The following is a 22232-nucleotide window of genomic DNA, read 5'->3' on the forward strand; positions in this document are numbered from 1 at the left end:
ATGCACAGATCAGCACGTGACACCAGGATGACAGTTCATAGCTGGATCGACATTGAAGCTAACCAGGACACCAGGATGACAGTTCATAGCTGGATCGACATTGAAGCTAAGGCTAGATAGCTCATTGGTCAGTGTGGCTACCTGTAGAGTCTAGGTGATGGACCATGGAACTGTTTGGTGTGTAAAAAGTATGAAAACTCTGTAAAACACGTCAAACTTTTGCAACAACAGTGATCACGGTAATTCGTCCTTCAGCTTTTCCGAGGTTTATGATTGTCCATAGATTCCTGGTTGGTTCCTCATCTCTCATTCAACCTATGTTTGTAATAACACGTGAGGTTAGTTAAATTGGGCGTACACTCCGAGGTAAAATCTCACTTGTTCCTTTTTAATAACTCAAGCTTGCAATGGATCTCTTTCGTTCCGGATCCAGATGCGGCCTATCAGTGGGAAACAAAACGTAAACCGTCCAGACGAGCTTTCTAGTGCCGTTCTAGTTACCCTCGCCAGAGAAGAGGGTATTGCATTTGGGTCCCTTTGTTTGTCTGTCTTTGTCTTTGTCTTTCCCTCGCGGTCCCCATGTGCTGTTTTTGTCTTTCCCTCGCGGTCCCTATGTGCTGTCTTTGTCTTTCCCTCGCGGTCCCCATGTGCTGTCTTTGTCTTTCCCTCGTGGTCCCCATGTACTGTCTTTGTCTTTCCCTTGCGGTCCCCATGTGCTGTTTTTGTCTTTCCCTCGCGGTCCCCATGTACTGTCTTTCCCTCGCGGTCCCCATGTACTGTCTTTCCCTCGCGGTCCCCATGTACTGTCTTTGTCTTTCCCTCGCGGTCCCCATGTGCTGTTTTTGTCTTTCCCTCGCAGTCCCCATGTACTGTCTTTCCCTCGCGGTCCCCATGTGCTGTTTTTGTCTTTCCCTCGCGGTCCCCATGTACTGTCTTTGTCTTTCCCTCGCGGTCCCTATGTGCTGTCTTTGTCTTTCCCTCGCGGTCCCCATGTGCTGTTTTTGTCTTTCCCTCGCGGTCCCCATGTACTGTCTTTCCCTCGCGGTCCCCATGTGCTGTTTTTGTCTTTCCCTCGCGGTCCCCATGTACTGTCTTTGTCTTTCCCTCGCGGTCCCTATGTGCTGTCTTTGTCTTTCCCTCGCGGTCCCCATGTGCTGTTTTTGTCTTTCCCTCGCGGTCCCCATGTACTGTCTTTCCCTCGCGGTCCCCATGTACTGTCTTTGTCTTCCCCTCGCGGTTGTCAGCTCTTTCACGAGCCTCGATTCAGTATAGAAAAAAAAAAAAAAAAAAAAAAAATGTCTGTTTTATGACATCATAGGTAACGTGGCACGGGCGCCATCTTGGAAAAACTGAAAAACTTTGCACCTTTATATCTCTGAATCCACTCCATAGAGAAAATTGAACATGGCTCATTGCCAAGTACTCCCCATGGGGAACAACATATATTCATGACGATGTCATCAGTGCCTTCATTATGACGTCATAATTAGACAAGTAGAACGCTTGATCCAATCAGTTTGAAATTTATTGAGCATGATCTACACAATTGTGGAGAATAAATTGATGATGTCATCGTGGTTCGGAAGCCATATTGGATTGAACATAAATCTACATTGGCAATAAACCACAGAAACACAGCAGCTAATAAACACCACACAAAATACACCACACAAATACGTCCTTGCGAGGGCCTGCAATCTCTGCTTCTCTTTCTTGTTTTTTGCAAATGCCCTACCATCCTTACTCTTGTAAAATAATCCCTTCTCTTCCTTATCTGCTTTAGTTTTCTCAATTTAGCTTCTCACCACCAAGGGATACGCAAAATATATGATATAGATGGCACCGAAGACTGGTAGTGATATTTGTAACAAAAAAGTTAACAATGTATCTCATAAGAATCAGGCAAATCTCTTTACAATATATAAAAAAACAATTGAAAAGTTTAATACTGTATCTATAATAATGATGACCACAAACTTCAAAAGCAAGATTATTCTTTCTGATAACACATCAGGAACGGCATGATCGTTGAGAGTATGCTGTCAGACGTGGGTACCGGGTGTCCAGATTGCTGGGGGACCCGAAAGATCCCACGGTGTACTTTTACAAAGAGTTGGCGAGTTATCACAGGCAACTTGAACAAATTAGAAATCCCTGATGTAACCATCTTTAAATAGTCAGGCACAGCCAGCTTGTGCCTCAAAGACTTGGGCCGACAATACTGCGTGATCCATCCCCAAAATTAACGGGACATGACATTAAGATGATGATTGTCATTATCAAAATGTCTAACAGCACCTGCCAGTGAAACTCATCTGATGGAAGTGCAGACAAACAACACAATTTCCTTCATTCCCTTTGTCTCCCATTTTTGTCTTCGTCCACCTTTGTCATTTTTGTCCACCCTTGTCTTCCATTCCCTCCACATCTCTTTCCTGAAGAGCTCCTCTTTGTTAATTCTGAGATAAACAGGTCCACAAGATAGAGATTAACGTACAAGATGAACATGTGTGTATCTTCCTTCGTTTCTTGGATGTCTAACCACTCACGACGTCCACTCAAGTGTTTTACTTCTTTTTTTTGTTACCCACCTTTACCTCTTCACCTCCAGCACTAAAGGTGAGCGGAGGTTGTTTTCACCCTTGTCTGTGTCTGCGAGCAGGATATCTCAAAAAGTTACGGACGGGTTCGGACGAAGCTGGTGGACAGGTTGGGTGTGTGACAAAGACGAATCGATTCATTTTTGGTGAAGATCCGAATCTGTATATGAGAATTTTTAAAAGTGATTCTTTACCATTGAGTGATGGGACCAATAGCAGGATATCTCAAAAAACAGTGGACGGATTATGACAAATATTGGTGGATGAGTTGGTTAGGTGACAAGAACAAGCAGATGAGATTCTGGTTCAGGTCCGAATCCAGATCCGGCCTATCAGTGGGATACAAAATGTAAACGAATCAGCTTGGTGGAGGTTTGCTCTGTAGTGTTATCTTGTCTCAATATAGATGACATGACACCTTGGATGATCAAATAAACATCTCACCTCGTCTCAGCCCAAAAAATGAATTGCATCACTCATCCATCCAAAGGCGTAAACTTAGGAATGGCCATCCGTAAAAGCTTAGTGTTCCCGTACTTATGGTTGAAGCAAGTTGTGTTGGAGCAAAATAGAGGCCAAAGCACTTCTTCTTCTTCTTCTGTTCTACGCTGAGGCAGGTTCAGCGAGTGCTGCCAAAGCCGGATGACATTCGATGGTGTTTGTGCCTTTGTGGTGGCCAGGAATTTGTAAATGGTTCGCGGTGTGGCAATAACTCTCCTGCTCTTCGGGAACAACACCGCGGGATCTTTAACAGATGGAGGGCGTACAAAGGACACCCAGTTAACGTCGGGATTCGAACCTAGGATAGCCAGCTTAGAGGAGAGTGTGCATACCTACCTCTAGGGCCTGGGCCATCCTAGCCGTCATTTCGCCCATAATTCTCGATACATCCAAACAAAATGTGTATCAAGTGTTTAAAGTCCCTTCACCATCCCATCAAGAGGTTGAACGAGATTGCATGACGAGGTATTCGGTTCCGTGCGTTCCGCTCTTGTTGTTGTTTAATGGTTCCTTGTGTGCAATCCATCACAGAGAAAGCGGATGGATTCCACTGCGAGCTACCGGGCTGTTAGCGTTAGAGTTAGTAAATAACATCCGTGAAACAGGAAAACGCATGATACGAACAACGACGCCATGACACACAAACACCGACTATAAAATTACCGACATACAGAATCGGAGAAGATTCTTTAATGGGATCAATAGGTAGCCGGTACCTCAGCCAATCGGACGAGCTTACCCGTGCCTTCCATGGCAAGGCCGATGGATAAGTCAAAGCTGGTTATCACTTTAACCGAGCCTGACACTGACAGGAGGTGCGCGCACAAGCCGCGGCCACGTCGCTCTCCAAACAAGCATGGACGCCAGGCCAGATCCTTCGACTTCTCGCACCGGAAAAACAATTTATTAAAACCCCCAATGTACACATACGATCTAATCCAATGCGAGGAGCCGCAACAGCTCGGCCGATTTGCTCGACGCTGACTGGATCGAAACCTCGCGATAACGACGACAGCGGCAGCGCCCACACGAGCCACGTGTTTTCCTCGCGTTGGCCACGCCCCTCCCGGAAGTAGGCGAGCCGCGCGTAAATCTGAATCGTTTATTGGGATAACGACAGGGAAAAGACAAACAAAACGGCACAAAAAAAAAAAAATACCCCACAATAGAGCGAACCCTTAATTCCACCGATATAAATGATTTCATTTTAAATACAGGAGTGCAAAAAGGGATGAAAGAAAACCATTACTGATGTTTCCTTCCATAACCGAGTCTGAAACACTGCAGTACTTTAGAAACAAGGAAATACAGGACCGTATACACTTTACAACAGCAGATTGGCAATGAGGGTGGAAACACTTTACGATTACACAGCGTTAAAGTGATTAACCAGGCCTATTCAGTCATTTTCAACATACAAATAAGTCCTTTCAAAGGGCGCAGAGCACTGTCTGAAAAACCATCTTTTAATTATAAACTCAAAATGAACAAAAAAGAAACGACAACAAAAGTGCAAATGGGAAAAAACAAAAACAAAAATTCAGAGGCCCAAAGCACGAGTACTGTACAGCATGGAATGATGAATGGAATCAAAAACACGGACAAACCACCGGCAAAAAGAGAGAAATAAGAATAAAATTAGGAGAAATAAATCAAAGTAAACTCGATGAGACATTTTTTGAGCCACCACGCAACGTTCAAGCAATGCCGAGGATCACTTCCACAGTAAATTTGCACTCGATAAACAAAAACAAGCAGGGAGTGGGGGTTGGAGAGCCGGATGGAAATTTCCACCCTGAGCGCAGTCGAAGCAGGAAAATGCAGCTCCCGCCTCAATCCCCCATCTTCGCTCTGGTCGTCTGAAAGAAACGAGGTCAAGAGAAAAGAAAAGGAGATTAAGCTTGACACAAGTTGACACTTGGGGGAACGATCGCCGAAGTTCACTACCTGTGTTCTTCCTGTGATTTTAATAGGTACCAGCTTCTCTAAGTCTTTCATCTATTTGACATTGATCTAAGGCTCATGGTAGACAGGTAGAGCATGTATGGTATACATATCACATTCAGGAAGACATCAGTGTCCATTGATGTGAATTGCAGGGACACGAGTAGATGATGGACAAGCATAAGGATTTGAACCTTTGTTCCACATATTATGAGGCCTGAGATAGATCAAAGGAAGATAAAAAAAAGAAAAAAAGAAGAGATTTTCTTCCACCCAACTCGAGAACCGGTCAGTCTTCTTCCCATCAAAAGCAAAGTGATGGAATCCAGCATCGCTGCAGGCCTCAGGCATCATCTCTTATTAAACTCGTTAATCTCTGATCATCCATCAGGCTTCCGTCCTGGTTTTTTTTTGTTTTTGTTTTGTATACAAGGTCGAGGCTCGTGCAAGAGCTAACATTGATCACAAAAAAGACAAACTTACACATAAAACATAAAACATATGATAAAGGGAGCGGGAGAACAAGATGGAGAGCAGGGACATCGGGAGATCTGTGGGAGGTAGAGGACTTGGGGGCGAGGCGGCATGGGAAAATCTAATCTTACTATGGACTTACTTAACTTACCTAATTTACTAAGGACATTAATCTTACGATGGACTTACTCCGGTTATCTTACTATGGACATTTTGCTTATTCAAACTCGATGAAAGGGTGCTCACAATCTCAAATGAAACAGTGTTCGGTGTCATTACTTAGCCCGTCCGTGGACCACCGATCCATCGATGATGGTGGGGTGCCGGAGCCCTCAACCCAGGGTGAGGTCATGTGGAGCTAGTCGCAACATGAAAAGAACGTCAGGTTGCTGATCATTCAATTCATGGGCAACCTGTGACTTCTGATTTGTATTATTGCTGGGAGCATGGCTGTGCTGCCGATGCAGTGCCCCCTGCTGCTTAGGGCAGGAATTCAGATTTTGGCCATTGTGTCGGCAAATACTCGCCTCCTCTTAGGATTCGGGTGACAATCACTTATTCTTTGTGGAAAACGAGCTCGTCTGCCTGGCTTACGTAAGACTCCCTTTAACAGCTACCGATTGATGCCATTTTTTTTTTTTTAAATCTTCCCCGACAATGTACTTCAGCGACAGCCACCAGCCCTTGGAATGCCCGACCTGTGAAGCACCAGTTTGAGAGGTTATAGTCGGGTTGAGAACCGTACCCAGACATGACAGCTTCAAAGCAAGTGCACTACCGCCACAGCAGCCTGTCTGACCTTCAGTGCTCTCTGGCACCCACCATCACTTTCTAGGCCGTTTATCATTGGCATTCTGTGGTCCCGCTTGATTATTATCAAATGGGAACAGCAGCTAGCAGAAGCCTCATGGCCAAATTGTCATTTAACTTCAACACACAGACACACCTCATTTATTCCTTCCTCTCTCTCCCTCTCTCCCTCTCTCCCTCTCTCCCTCTCTCCCACACACACACACACACACACTTTTTTATTCCTCACAATTCTATGTCCTATGATTTTCAATTCTCATTTCTCTTTTTCAATTCTTATTTAAACATGCATTTAATTTAATTGTACAGTATTGGTCGTTCCTAAACTTAAATATAAATAATTTAAAGGATTGCTGTAAATTATGTTAAATTCACAACATCCCATATTCAACTTTATTTAAATTGTAAACCTCAAAACATAGTTCCCCTACCAAAAGCAAGAACCTTAACCTGTAAGCAATTGACTCGTTTCCCGACTGCATGGATCATCAGCTGGGCACCGTTCTTCCTCGAGGTTTCGATCCTTTCAGCCCAGGACCTCTCCAAACGGCGGATCCACAACCTCGACGGCGGATCCACAACCTCGATCATGGATCCACAACCTCAGTTGCATCCAGGCAGTCAGTCAACTCATCAATACATCATCATTTGTTCCAACTTTACTCGCTAAAGGATTTAATGTATTATCATATATTTATAACTTTCCATGTACACTCCATAATATGATAATACATGAAACCATTGCACATCTTACATGATTATATATCGTTACGTTTGTAGGGGGTAGGGATGCCATAGGCCAGGTAGAGTGCATATATGAGTGTGCGCCGACTGTCGCGAAGAAGAACCACCGCCTCGATGTACGATAAGTAGGGATCCGGTAGACTGTGTGTTCGGATTAAGTGCATCTTTGTCCCCATTACGAGGAGTGAGGTATGTTAATTAGCTCAGGGATTATGGGTAATTTATCCCTTGTATGTCGTTACCTCTGTAATGTATTTCCTATGTCCGTTTCCCCCCACCCCCACCTCATACTTTGCTCAGCTTGATGCCATGGAAGCCAAGGCTTTAAAGATCGTTGCAGTCTCTTGCGATGAAGCAGAGCATATGGGCCTGTTACCTCGCTTGTATCTGTCTTCTACCGCCTCCGTACTGGTCTTGCACCCTCTGCTCTTTCTGTGCTTCGTCCCCTACCCCCAAGGTTTCTATAGGCCACACATGGTCCACCATCAACCCCCTTCTGGTGAAACTACCTAAACCCAGGATCACTGCCTGCCTCCACTCATGTTCTTCTTTTTCCCCTACCTGTGGAACCAACTTCAACATTCTTTTCAATCTCATTCTTCCCTAAAGGTCTTCAAGATAGCTGTTCACCTCCATATCAGATCTTCCAACACCATTATTTTTTTTCTACCCTCACTAACACCACCCCACCCTAAAGCATTCCTCCTTCCAAATTTCCATTTTTCCCTTCCTGAGAGTTTCCTTCTGTATATCCACCCTGTCCACCCCATGTGACCTTTCCTGCCCCACATTCCTCCCCACACCCTTTGCTTGTCCAAGTCCTTATATCTTGTCCTTCAACTCTACTCTTGGTCCACCACACCCCCTCCTCCCCTCCACTGTTCCTTTTGTCCTGTTACGTCCTGATCCATTCAGTGTACTCGCTCTTCCATGAGCCTGGACTCTGTATTCAAAAAAGAAAGAAAAGTCTAAGCTGGACCCTCACCTCCATTCTTTATACTCATTTGGGGAACATACTCGGTGTGTCTGTTCTCTCGTCCACCTACACTCAAATCTTTCAAGCATGCTGTTTTTCCTGACAGTTTTCTCCTAAATTCACTCCTGATATATTCTGTTGCCAACTCTCCCTATGCCCTCACCTTTTCCCTTCCTACAACTGAACGACTCATCTACAATGTCCTTGCATATTGTTGTTTGGTTAACCTGTTCCCCTTTGATCTTATTTAATTCTGTATATCTGCTGACCTCTGTTGTTTCATTCATTCCCCCACGTGCGTCAACTTCTATATTATAAAAGGAGCAGTCTGTCTGTCTGTCATGTTATAACTTGAGAACAGATTTCAATAAATCCAACTATGGTGTTTCCTGTAACTCCTGGGAGCGTTTGTGATCCCAAAACAATTTTGTTTCTTTTTAAATGCGTATATGGGACACGTGTGTCAACACTGCAAATACCAACACATGACGTTGGTTATCCCTGCACGGAGAGCAGGCTCTCCCAGGAGTATTCCCCCTCCCCCCCACCCCCCAATAGATTAGCCATCGCAGCAAAGATTGGTATTTCCGTCAGCGAAGCGACGGGTCTTATATTCTGGTAAATTTTTAATCGGCCAATAGTTTTTCCCAAAAACTCTCTCCCGGTATGTTGCATGAAAGCAGTGCAGCACCTAAACAGGGATTTACAAAAACAACAAAATGCACACCAACTCACAATGTACTCATTTGAAAATTGAAGACAGATAAATACAGTAGTTGCATCATGATTTATCGTTTAGAGTTTAGACAATGACATCACCCTGCGATTCTAAACTGGTCGCCGGCCAAAACCACACTCCGCATCATAATTATACATTGAAACAAACAACAAACAAAACAGGCATTTTAAGGCCATTTTCCCTGCAAGAGCGGGGGTTAGCCTTGCGGGCCCCATGACAATCTTTTCCATTTTGCCCTATTTTCTGCATCTCTCCTTGTTAACCCCCTTGCCCACATTTCTTCTTCCACCACCTTTAGCCAAGTCTTTCTCGGTCTTCCCCGTTGTCGACTTCCTTCTGCATTCATTTCAATCACTCTTCTCAACCAGTCACTTTCATCCTTCCTCAACACATGACCAAACCATCTCAACCTGTTTAGCTTCACAGCATCCATCACAGGCTCTATTCTCATCATCTTTCGCAATTCATCATTTGTCTTCCTCTCTCTCAACGATACTCCACACATCCACCGAACCATTCGCATTTCCACCCTTTCCAGCCTTCGTTGCTGCTCTACGTTCATTACCCATGTCTCGCTCCCATAAATCATAACGCTTCTCACACATGCAGCATACACCTGTCCCTTCAGCTTCAACGACACTCCCCTCCTCGTCAGCACGCCACTCAGTTCCCAAAACCTTTTCCATGCACATCTCACTCCAGCAACCATTGCCGAGTCTGATCCACCTTCTCCATTCAGCATGTCTCCTAGGTAGCAAAATGTTTTCACACCTTCCAGCTTCACGCCGTCTCCAAGATCCAACTCAACATTTCCTCCATCTGCAGCTCCCTCTGTGCACACCTTACACTAGAATGTAGCTGCCACACTGGTTAATGACCCTCTCAGACCACTACATTTTTGATGAACCCACTCAGCACACATTGTACATTAAATGGAGTTCACTCCGACACCCTTCCTGCACACAGCACACGGCCACTTCCCAGTTCTTTACACCTCACCACATGCTTTACCACTTGCCATCATCTTTGTCTTTCCGATATTCACCTTCAGACCTTTTGACTCCATACATTCCTTCCACTTGTTCATCTTCTCCTTCAGTCCATCCATACTCTCCCCAATCAACACCAGATCATCTGCATACAACTCCCATGGTAAACCCTCCTTTATGTTCTGAGCCAGCACCTCCATCACAGCTACAAATAGTAGTGGACTTAGTACCGACCACTGATGCACTTCCACCTTCACCTCAAACTCACCACTGTTCCCGTCCTTCGTCCTTACAGCTGTGCGCACTCTTTCGTACATTGCCATCACCACTCTGATCAACCATTCCTCCACTCCTAACTTCATCAATGCCCATGTCAATACTTTGCGTGGAACCCTATCGAATGCTTTCTCCAGATCAACAAACCCAACAAACAACTTCTTCCTCTTCTCCATGTACTTCTCCTGCAACTGCCTTACAATAAATAGCGCATCTGTCGTTCCTCTTCCTGGCATAAACCCAAACTGCATTTCGTCGATCTTCACTTTCTTCCTTATCCTCCTCTCCAATACCTTCATTCCATGCTCCAATAACTTTATCGCTCGATACGAGCTCGATACGAGACTTCCGGTTCCTCGGGCGAGTGAGGCGTACTTCAAGCTCTCCACGGCATCGAAGTTTGAGTGTTTTCCCATTCTTGTCTTTGTCAAATTTACACTGGTTATTTTGCTGTGTACGTGTTATTGTGTGTTTCTAGTTGGTGTTGGTTTGTGGTTCGTACAAACTTGTGTGTAGTTAATCGTTTTCTGAGTCGTACCTCGTGCGCGGCCTGGTAACTTGGGGCTTCCCTCCCCCCGTCGGTGTTTTGTCGGTTTGGGTTATTTCCTTCGCTGTATTGCTTGTTTCTTTTATTTTGTTTTCTCCCCCTCACCTCACCTCCCGAGACAAAGAATTCTATATTGATTCTTTCTCTCCTCCCGGACACGTGCTTGTACGCTCTCCTCCTCATCTCGGCTTGTGCCCCGCCCCCTGTATCTCGTTTTCTTCCGCCTCTGCTCCTTCCTTCTCAAATCCACGTTCATGCTTGGAGACTTTTCCCGGATTGTTTTTTTTTTTCATGGTTCTGTTTGGATATTGTTGGAATATGTTTAAACCGCAGCCGTGATGCCGACGCCCCCCCCCCCCCCCCCCCCCAGAATTTACATGTTTTAAATGTTTCCTAGTGTGTACCCTGGTCAGAATAGGTACACCGTATCCCTGCGTGTCGTAAGAGACGACTAAGAGGGTTGGCGTCAGGAAGGGCATCCGGCCATAAAAACATTGCCTCAAAAAGAGAACCATGACAATCACAAGTACATATGGGCAGGGTACAGCCCGAAGTGGAGATCGGTTTCTGAGGTTTGGGACATGGAATGTAGGGACAATGACAGGGAGATCAGGAGAAGTGGTGGAAGTATTGGTCAGAAGAAGAGTGGACATATGTTGTGTGCAAGAGACGAGATGGAAGGGAAGTGGTGTGAGAATGGTGAAGGGTAGGCAGGGACAGAAATACAAGTTTGTGTGGCAAGGGTGCCCGGAGGGCGTGAATGGTGTTGGTGTCCTGTTTTCTGAGGAGTTTGTAGACAGTGTGGTGAGTGTGACTAGAGTGAGTGATAGGTTGATGATGGTGAAAATGATGATTGGAAAGCTCTTGGTGAACGTCATCTCGGGATATGCTCTGCAGGTTGGTTGAAGCGATGAAGAGAAGGACAAGTTCTGGTGTGCGATAGAGAAGCTGATGGAAAACGTGAAAGATGAGGAAGTTGTTGTGGTGGGAGGAGACCTAAATGGACATGTGGGAAGGAGTATGGACGGTTTTGAGGGAGTTCATGGGGGTTACGGATATGGTGTGAGAAATGGAGAAGGTAAAAGGATTTTGGAGTTTGCTGATGGAGCTGATTTGTTGATTTGTCATACTCAGTTCCAGAAAGAGGACAATAAGCTTGTTACATACACGTCAGGTGGGTCGACGACAACCGTTGACTACCTGATGGTGCGTAGGCGAGATAGGGGGCACCTCCGGGACACAAAGGTGATCCCGGGGGAGGAGGCTGTTTCACAGCACCACTTGGTTGTCTGCGACATAAGGGTGAAAGGTGCGAGGAGAGCTCGGCGGGTGAAGTACCAACCGAGAATGAAGGTGTGGAGGTTGAAGGAGGTGACAGTAAGGGACGCATTAAAAGAGAGGCTGAGTAGGGTAGAGGATGATGTGGTTGAGCTTGAAAGTGGTTGGATGTCAATGAAAGCTAGTCTGTTGGGAGCCGTTGGTGAGGTATGTGGATGGACAAAACGACCACCGAGGCACTCGGAAACATGGTGGTGGGATGTTGAAGTTGGAAAGAGGATTGACGAGAAGAGGAAGAAGTTCAAAGAGTGGCAGAAGGCGAAGGGTACGGGAGCAGAAACAGCAGAGCATGAAAGTTATAAGGCAGCCAGGAAGGCTGCAAAGAAAGAGGTAGCAAAGGCGCAGGAGGCATGTAGGAAAATGTTCGGAGAACGCTTGGATTCGGAAGAGGGTCAGAAAGCAGTATTCAGGATTGCAAAGCACATAGCGAAAGAGAGGTGTGATGTGATGGGGGTGAGTTGCTTGAAGGATGAAGTGGGACAAATCGTTGTCGACCCAGATGGAATTAAAGGAAGATGGAAAAGATATATGGAAATGCTGTTGAATACAGAGAATGAATGGGATGGCAACATAGAGAGTAACCCAGTTTTAGGACCGGCAGAGAAGATAACTGAGAAGGAAGTTGAGGAAGCGATAAAAGCAATGAAGAGTGGAAAAGCGGGAGGGCCGACGGGAGTTGTGGGAGATATGTTGAAGGCAGCAGGAAGTTGGGGTGTGAAGAGAATGACAGAGATCTGTAATCTGGTGGTGAAAGAAGGCCGCATTCCAGTGGATTGGGAACTGAGTACCCTCGTCCCTCTATACAAGGGGAAAGGTGACCCTCTGGAGTGTGGCTCGTACCGAGCGATAAAGTTATTGGAGCATGGAATGAAGGTATTGGAAAGGGTGTTGGAAAGGAGGATAAGGAAGAAAGTGAAGATCGACGAAATGCAGTTTGGATTTATGCCAGGAAGAGGAACGACAGATGCGCTTTTCATTGTGAGGCAGTTGCAGGAGAAGTACATGGATAAGAGGAAGAAGTTGTTTTTTGGGTTTGTTGATCTGGAGAAAGCATTCGATAGGGTTCCACGCAAAGTATTGACATGGGCATTGAGGAAGTTAGGAGTGGAGGAATGGTTGATCAGAGTAGTGATGGCAATGTACAAAAGAGCACGCACAGCTGTAAGGACGAAGGACGGGAACAGTGGTGAGTTTGAGGTGAAGGTGGGAGTGCATCAGGGGTCGGTACTAAGTCCACTACTATTTGTAGCTGTGATGGAGGTGCTGGCTCAGAACATAAAGGAGGGTTTACCGTGGGAGTTGTTGTATGCAGATGATCTGGTGTTGATTGCGGAAAGTATGGATGGACTGAAGGAAAAGATGAACAAGTGGAAGGAATGTATGGAGACAAAAGGTCTGAAGGTGAATATCGGAAAGACAAAGGTGATGGCAAGTGGTAAAGCATGTGGTGAGGTGGAAAGAACTGGGAAGTGGCCGTGTGCTGTGTGCAGGAAGGGTGTCGGAGTGAACTCCATTCAGTGTACAATGTGCGCTGAGTGGGTTCATCAAAAATGTAGTGGTCTGAGAGGGTCATTAACCAGTGTGGCAGCTACATTCAAATGTAAGGTGTGCGCAGAGGGAGCTGCAGATGGCGGAAATGTTGAGTTGGATCTTGGAGATGGCGTGAAGCTGGAAGGTGTGAAAACATTTTGCTACCTCGGAGACAGGCTGAATGGAGAAGGTGGATCAGACTCGGCAACGGTTGCTCGAGTGAGATGTGCATGGAAGAAGTTTCGGGAACTGAGTGGCGTGCTGATGAGGAGGAGAGTGTCGCTGAAGCTGAAGGGAAAGGTGTATGCTGCATGTGTGAGAAGTGTTATGATTTATGGGAGCGAGACATGGGTAATGAAAGTAGAGCAGCAACGAAGGCTGGAAAGGGTGGAAATGCGAATGGTTCGATGGATGTGCGGAGTATCGTTGAGAGAGAGGAGGACAAATGATGAATTGCGAAAGATAATGGGAATATTGCCTGTGATTGATGCTGTGAAGAGGAACAGGTTGAGATGGTTTGGTCATGTATTGAGGAAGGATGAAAGTGACTGGTTGAGAAGAGTGATGGAAGTTAATGTAGAAGGAAGTAGAGGACGGGGAAGACCAAGAAAGACTTGGCTAAAGATGGTGGAAGAAGAAATGCGGGCAAGGGGGTTAACAAGGAGAGATGCAGAAAATAGGGCAAAATGGAGAAGATTGTCATGGGGACCGCAAGGCTAACCCCCGCTCTAGCAGGGAAAATTGCCTTAAAATGCATGTTGTTGTGTTGTTTGCTCGATACGAGCCACAGTCCAGAGGGTCACCTTTCCCCTTGTATAGAGGGAGACGAGGGTACTCGGTTCCCAATCCACTGGAATGCGGCCTTCTTTCACCTCCAGATTACAGATCTCTGTCATTCTCTTCACACCTCAACTTCTTGCTGCCTTCAACATATCTCCCACAACTCCCGTCAGCCCTCGCGCTTTTCTACTCTTCATTGCTTTTATCGCTTCCTCAATTTCCTTCTCAGTTATCTTCTCTGCCAGTCCGAATACTGGGTTACTCTTTATGTTGCCGTCCCATTCATTCTCTGCATTCAACAGCATTTCCATATATCTCTTCCATCTTCCTTTAATTCCATCTGGGTCCACAACGATTTGTGCCACTTCATCCTTCAAGCAATTCACCCCCATCACATCGCACCTCTCTTTCGCTATCTGCTTTACAATCCGGAATACCGCTCTCTGACCCTCCTCAGAATCCAAGCATTCTCCGAACATTTTTCTGTATGCCTCCTGTGCCTTTGCTACCTCTTTCTTTGCAGCCTTCCTGGCTGCCTTATAACTTTCATGCTCTGCCTCTTCTGCCCCGTACCCTTCGCCTACTGCCACTCCTTGAACTTCTTCCTCTTCTCGTCAATCCTCTTTCGAACTTCATCATCCAACCACCATGTTTCTGAGTGCCTCGGTGGTCCTTTTGTCCATCCACATACCTCAACAACAGCTCCCAACAGACGATCTTTCAACATCCAACCACTTTCAAGCTCAACCACATCATCCTCGACCATACTCAGCCTCTCTTTTAATGCCTCCCTCACCGTCGCCTCTTTCAACCTCCACACCTTCATTCTCGGTTGGTACTTCACCCGCTGAGCTCTCCTCGCACCTTTCACCCATATGTCGCAGACAACCAAGTGGTGCTGTGAAACAGCCTCCTCCCACCATATCACCTTTGTGTCCCGGAGGTGCCCCCTATCTCGCCTACGCACCATCAGGTAGTCCACAGTTGTCGACGACCCACCTGACGTGTATGTAACAAGCTTATTATCCGCTTTCTGGAACTGAGTATTACAAATCAACAAACCAGCTCCATCAGAAAAATCCAAAATCCTTTCACCTTCTCCATTCCTCACACCATATCCATAACCCCAATGGACTCCCTCAAAACCATCTGTACTCCTTCCCACATGCCCATTTCGGTCTCCTCCTACCACAACAACTTCCTCATCTTTCACGTTTTCCATAAGCTTCTCCATTGCACACCAGAACTTGTCCTCTTCATTGCTCCGACCGACCTGCGGAGCATATCCCGAGATGACGTTCACCAAGAGCTTTCCAATCATCATTTTCACCATCATCAACTTTTCACTCACTCTAGTCACACTCCCCACACTGTCTACAAACTCCTCAGAAAACAGGACACCAACACCATACACACCTTCTGGGCACTCTTGCCACCCAAACTTGTATTTCTGTCCCTACCTCCACTTCACCATTCTCACACCACTTCCCTTCCATCTCGTCTCCTGCACACATGTGTCCACTCTTCTTCGGACCAATACTTCCACCACTTCTCCTGATCTTCCTGTCATTGTCCCTTCATTCCATGTCTCAAACCTCAAAAACCGATCTCCACGTGGGGCATAAGACATTTCGTCGTCATAAATGGAGTGATTTCTGCCCTTGCTTCGATCGGGTTCCCCACCTTGATTTTTGACGAGAGGGGATGAGGACCCCCACGGGGTACCTCAGGCTGTACCCTGCCCATATGCAATTGTCATGGTTCCCTTTTTGAGGCAATGTTTTATGGCCGGATGCCCTTCCGGACGCCAACCCTTTTAGTTGCCTTTTACGACACACAGGGATATGGTGTACCTATTCTTAACCGGGGTACACACCGGGTTATACATATATATGAACCTCATCATATATATATATATTGTTGTGGATATGAGGATTGTGTTTTTTTTATTGTTTTTTTTTTATTATTGCTTTATTCTGGACCCTCCTTACTCCAGTGTTGTATAAAGGTCAAAGGGCGTTCCCGTAGTTAATTCCATAAAGCATACACGTTAGCCAATCATAGATTTCCCCCTTGGTGATAGTTATATCTTTATTATGTGTATTAGGGTAAGGCCTTGTCTTCCATTAAGATGACACTCCATTGCACCAAGTGAAACAAGATAGATTCCCTTCATTCCCCATTCCCACTCCCAAAAACTTTCATTGCCAAGCCTCGATTGCCAATTACATCCCCTCCAAAACCACCATTGAACATGTGCTCGGCTCGGGGAAGAAGGGCGTGCCCGCCCATCGTCATCAAGGGCGGAGCCAGAGGGCCGGGCCAACCAACCAGGGCCGAGGTGAGCACACCGATGGGCGTGTCCTGAAGGCTGGCGGCTTGATCGCCAGAGGCGCTATAAAAAGCGTGTGCGCAAGAACGTGTGGTGGTCGGTGGTTGAGTTGAGGAGTTGGACAAGGAGACGTGCGTTGTTGTTGAGTTGGAGTGGTTGGACAGGAAGACGTGCAAGTGGTTGGACCAAAAAGCCGCAGCAGGAGCAGCAGCCACAGCAGCAACAGCAGCTTGGGGCCTGGACGGCAGTTTTGAGCAGGGCCGTGAAGGAACGGCGGCTGCGAAACGCGCCGATCGTGCTGCAGGACCCGTTGGACCTTCCTCTCCCTCCAGCCATCCACCTCCTGCCTTTCCATCCTTTTGTGTACGTGAGTTTGTACTGTGTGTCTTGTCCCTGGGTTAATTAAGACTGTAGGTAAGCTAGCGATTTTCACTGTGTCTCTAATATCTTCTGTATATTATTTTCTTATCTTTCCTTCTTCCTTGGTTACTTTGAGCATGTAAATAATAGGAATAAATTTAGTAGTATTTCCAACCTTTTGGTTTTCTTCTTCTTCTTCTTCACATCTGTGTCGCTTTTGTCTTTTCCATATTGAATATCTGTGGCGCGATCCGGCCAACGTTCGGGAATCGGGTTAGTCGGGGTAACTGTTCGGCCGCGGTGCCATCCGCTCGGCAAACACAACATCTTATCCGCGGTCCGTAACAATTGGTGTCAGGAGTGGGATCGGACCCGAAGCGCGCTTAACGCGCTCAACATTACAAGCTACCGAAATTTGTTTTGTTTTAAAAGAAAAAACCCGAATTTTGAAATCGTGCCATGGATAGTCAAGGCAATCGGATGCCGGTGGGGGAACTAGAAGAGGGGTTAGGAGTAACCCAGGATCAGAGGGAGGAAAACAATGAGGACGTGGTTGAGGAGGTTTCAGGCGCGCAAAATGGCACTCTCGCGCACGAGGTTACGGGCGCGCAAAATGGCGCCTCGCACATGGCTACGGCGACCGCGCCCGTAGCAGCGCCGCCGGTGGATTCGAACCTTTTTTTGCTACAAATGGGGGCCCTTATGGACAAAATGGGTGAGCGAATGAGGGCTGATAGCGAGAAAATGGGGGAACGGCTAGAAGCTAAATTTGAGGGGTTAGACAAGAAATTTGAGTGGTTAGACAAGAAATTTGAGGGTTTGACAAGAAATTTGAGGGGTTAGACAATAATTTTAAGGGGTTAGACAAGAAATTTGAGGAGTTAGACAAGAAATTAGAGGAGTTAGACAATAATTTTAAGGGGTTAGACAAGAAATTTGAGGGGTTAGACAAGAAATTTGAGGGGTTAGACAATGGGATAGAAGGGGTGAAACATGGGTTAACGGGGGTGGAAAATAGAATGGCTGCCCAGGAGAATCAGATAGAGGGGGTGAAAGATGACTTAAGGGGGTTAGAAAACACAATGGACGACAAATTGCGGGAAGTAGGGGAGCAATCCGCCCGGGAAATCAAACGGATGGGGAACCAGATAGAGGAGGTGAAAATCGGGTTAGAAAGTAAATTGGATGCTCAGAGGGATGAATTGGGACAGATGAGGGTGGCATCTACAAAAGAGATGGAGGAGATGAAGGAGGAGATACGATGAGGTGTAAGCGAGGAGGTCTCGGGGGTACGCGAGGAGGTAAAGTGAGGTGAAAAGCGTATGGAGAAAGAGGTGAGAAATGGGACGGCAAAGTTACAAGGGGGCATAGAGGACCTGACGGAGGAGGTGGAACAGCTGACGGTGGGACAGACGGAATTAGCGGAGCAGGTACAAAAGAACACTGCGGTACTAGGAGGGTTAAAAGCGACACAAAGAGACATCAAGGACGACTTGATAGCGACGAAGAGGCAATGTCAGATGGTACGTGAGGGACTGACAACGAGGTTGGAAGAGGTGACAGAAGTAATGGAGACGAAGGACCGGGAGGTGAGGCCGCACATAGAAACGGTCAAGGTAGCCTTAGAGGACAAAATTGAGGAGACGCACCGGGAAATAAAAGAGGTGAAGCAAAAGTTAGAGAAGGTGGAAGAGGGGGTGAGTGAAATTAAGAAGAGACGGACAGAAACTAAGAGAGAAATACAGGAGGAGGTGATGGAATTGGTACAAGGTCTGTGTTCAAATCATGATGGTGTGCTCGCTAACCAAATAAAGAGTTTGCAGGTGGCGAAGGAGGTGCGGAGACGAGGCGCCAAGGTGAGTGACGATATACGAGGAAATGTATATGATGTGAGGGGAGCTTCAGTCGGCTTGGGGGTTGATTTGGATCTGGGTGTTCGTGAGAGGCCGTTGGTGAAGTGTGCGACAGGTACGGTGTGCGAAGGAGGAGGGGTGTGAGAATGTCCGACTCTGGGGTGTGTGAGGAAAAAGTGCGTGCCAAGGAGTGAATGTGCTGTCGAGAGTGAGTCGGTCGTAGCGCGTGTGCGAGGGAGCACATGGAAGCGCGTAGTGGGGAGTGTTACAGAGGATGTAACGAGAGAGTGTACACCTGTGGTGAGTGTTACGGAGGGAGTAACGAGAGAGTGTGCACAAAAGGATGCGCGAGAAAGGTGTGTAACGGACAGGTGCATGAGGAAAGAGTGCGCTGTCAAAAGTAAGGAAGAATGCACACCTGTGGTGAGTGTTACGGAGGGTGTAACGGGAGAGTGTGCACGAGAAAGGTGTGTAACGGACGGGTGCATGAGTACAGAGTACGCTGTCGAGAGTAAGGGTGAGTGCACGACCGAGTGTGGAGGTGAGAGTAGTAAGAGTGACACGGAGCGTGAGTTGGTTGTGGCAGGTGAGAGAGGATGTACACCTGGAATGGAAGGATGCACACCTGGAATGGTAGAGCGTGTGTGGGAATGCACACTTGAGTTAGTAGTGAGGCACGTGGTTGGGTGTGCAAGTGAGAGGACACCTGTGGTTGTCACCGAGGTGACCGAGAAGGGGGCGCAAAGAGGCCTTGGTGAGGTGTGCGAACAACGAGTGTGTGCAAAGGTGTGCGGTGGTCAGGTGTGTGACCAAGTCTGTGAGCGAAAGAACGAGTGCAATGACGAAGTATGCGGGGTGTACGGGCGGCGTTGGAGCACCGAGCTCGGTGAGGGTGAAAGGGGTAGCGTATGCGTGTGAGCATGCAGGTGAAGCATCGACGGTAACCGGGTTAGCGGTTAGAGCGACGTATAGCCGAATCAGGCCCTCGGTGCGTGCCGGGCTTCGCGTGCCGCGAGGACCAGCGGGGATCCGAACCACGGCGGTTTCGAAAGAACCGCCGTACGCGATCCACGCTGGGCCTCGCTTTGAACGGCCGCGTCCGTGCTCCACTAGGCGGAGCGGGCAGCCCGATAGGAAGGGTCGTCATGGCGACCCCTTTTTGTTGAGGCGTTCCGGCAGGTCGAGATCGGGCCATTGGATGGCTCCGTGCCGAGGTGGTGCGTGGGATCTCGGCCCGGGTAAACCTCCTTCCCTGCACCGAGTGCGGGACGTATCCAGCCGCTGGCACCAAGCAACCCGCATTCATTGCTCGGCTTTACGAAGCCGGGCTTTAGAAGTGAATTGGCGCACCGAGAGGCACTAGTGAGTAGACTGTGATGATGAGGATAGTGTTTTGGCCCCGAAATTAGAAAAACGAAATTTGATGATTGGCAAAGGATTGGCAGAGAGATGATTGGCAGATTGGCAAATTTGCCAATTGGTAGTGATTGGCAAATTTTTAATTGGCTGGAATTTGGACGAGCAAAATTTATAGTGAGAGATACCCGATGTGCTGGGATGGCAACTCCGTCATCCCTCACAAGCGGGGGCAAAGGAGCACTAGGTTATGGGGTTTATGGCAGTGAAAACTAGCCCGGGAGGGTTAGGATATAATGATAGGGATCTAGAGAAGATGACAATAGGTAACGTTAAGATTAGTTAGTGAAAATGATACCTGTAGTGGGGACGCAGGTAGGTTAGTGTGGATGATAATGCCGTGGTATGTGCTTAGTTTAAAGGGAAGACGGGGAGCACTAAGTTAGCAGGGCACCAGGTAGATTAGATGATGCCGTGTGTATGGTGAACAGGTGTGATTGCACAGGTGTGCAACTGAACAGGTGTATGGAGCAGTGTATGAGTGAGTGATAGTGATGTGAGTTGTGTTGACCAAATGGTCCAGGAAGGAAGGAGGGTGCAGGTGGCACCAGGTGTGATTGCACAGGTGTGCAACTACAGGTGAATAGAGAATGGTCGTGTGAAATACATGGAGTGTGGAATACATGGAGTGTGGAATATATGGAGTATTGGAATGGATGGTCGTGGAGTGAGTATGGTGGAAACTATGGAGTGGAGTGGATGGTGCGAAGGTGTGAATGGGGGAAGGATGGACCCCCATCACGAATACCCGGGGAGGGTAGTGTAAGTGTTAGGTAGAGGGTATAGGTAAATTGTGGTTGGATATTGGCATCTGTGGTGCGGGTGAAAGAATGGTATTTGGATGGGTGCATTAGTGTTGTGGAAATGGCTGGGCGTGTAGCCTGTTAGTGTGTGTAGTTGGTTTGGGCACTCCACCACTGTGAGGATGTCGGCCAGGTGAGGCCGCAGGTGGGCTCTGGGAGCCGGTAGAGTTGTTGTGGATGGGGCCCGAGGATCCGGGGGACGGACCCGGGTAGCCCAGTGCCAGAGGGCACCGAGGGGTGACAGAGCCAGGAGGGGCCTTCCACAATTAGATAGGTTAGGGTGAGGAGCTAGGTAAGCTCGGGTGGCAACTACAGTGGTGGAGGTGTGCAGGTGGGTAGACCTGCTGGGAGAGCTACACGCCCCAGTCCTGAAATTGTGCAAGGGCACAGGGAGTGGCATCGGGGGAGTGAGACCCCAAATTGAGAAGCACCACAGTTTGGTCAATGGGAATTGGTTTTTAAAACCACATAGAGTAAGATTGCCAATGGTTTGGCAGGGAAAGACCCCGGGTAGTGTAAAGTGTGTTAAAGTCATTTAGAGGATAGTTAGGATTGAAGTCTCCTCGCACCATCTGCATCCACTCACCTGAGGTGACGTAACTCCACACCATGCCATGTTTTTATTATGTTTGATGCAAATGTTTGGAATGTGAGACGCATCATGACGTGGGTGTGGCATTGTGCTTGATGTTCCATCTCTCCCTCCCTATGAGGATTGATGATGAATTTGGTGATGGCAAATTTTGGATAGAGGGATTGTGGAGACGAATTTGGTATAGGGGGAAGATGTGACGGTAGCGACGGATTTGTAAATGTGTACATTGTTGTACATATGGGGTAAGGGCAAGGGTAGTGTAGGTGACAGGGGGGGTGACGTACGGTAGGGACGAGCTTTCTCACTTCGCTCTCCGTACGCACTTCACCTTGCATTGCCTTATTGATGTGTACCCTTGTGACCTTACCCCTCGCTCATCTGTCTTTTCCCCCTTTTGTCTCCCACATGAGGACCTGTGCACCGAGGGGAGCGTGCGTGAGTCGGCCATTGTGAGCCCGAACCTCTCGCAACCACAGCTGTCTGCATCGATGCACCACATTATGGACCACATGTCTGTGGCTGAGCACCACTGATGGACCCCATGGGTTGGGGCATGGCCCCTCTGCTGGAACCGGCCATGAAGGCCCGAAACCTTGCTGGCGGACCTTGCTGGCACCGATGCCCC

General features: G+C 47.5%; 2 protein-coding genes across 3 annotated transcripts in view; both read right to left on the bottom strand.

Moving 5' to 3' along the window:
• LOC137423689 (proton-coupled amino acid transporter 1) overlaps positions 1 to 4184 on the bottom strand; it is a 168232-nt gene extending 164048 nt beyond the window's left edge. For both annotated transcript variants that reach the window (XM_068111101.2, XM_068111102.2), the window contains exon 1: positions 3841 to 4184. In XM_068111101.2, the coding sequence (XP_067967202.2) occupies positions 3841 to 3853 (13 nt within the window). In that variant the 5' untranslated portion in view covers positions 3854 to 4184. The remainder of the gene's footprint in view (positions 1 to 3840) is intronic.
• A 5-nt stretch (positions 4185 to 4189) lies between these two features.
• Positions 4190 to 22232, bottom strand: part of ATP6V0B (ATPase H+ transporting V0 subunit b) — a 42647-nt gene continuing 24604 nt past the window's right edge. The window contains exon 8 of the mRNA XM_068111110.2: positions 4190 to 4960. Coding sequence (XP_067967211.1) covers positions 4934 to 4960 — 27 coding nt within the window. The 3' untranslated portion in view covers positions 4190 to 4933. The remainder of the gene's footprint in view (positions 4961 to 22232) is intronic.

Source organism: Myxine glutinosa, chromosome 3 (assembly GCF_964187855.1).
Source record: "Myxine glutinosa chromosome 3, kmMyxGlut1.1, whole genome shotgun sequence".
Classification (NCBI taxonomy): domain Eukaryota; kingdom Metazoa; phylum Chordata; class Myxini; order Myxiniformes; family Myxinidae; genus Myxine; species Myxine glutinosa.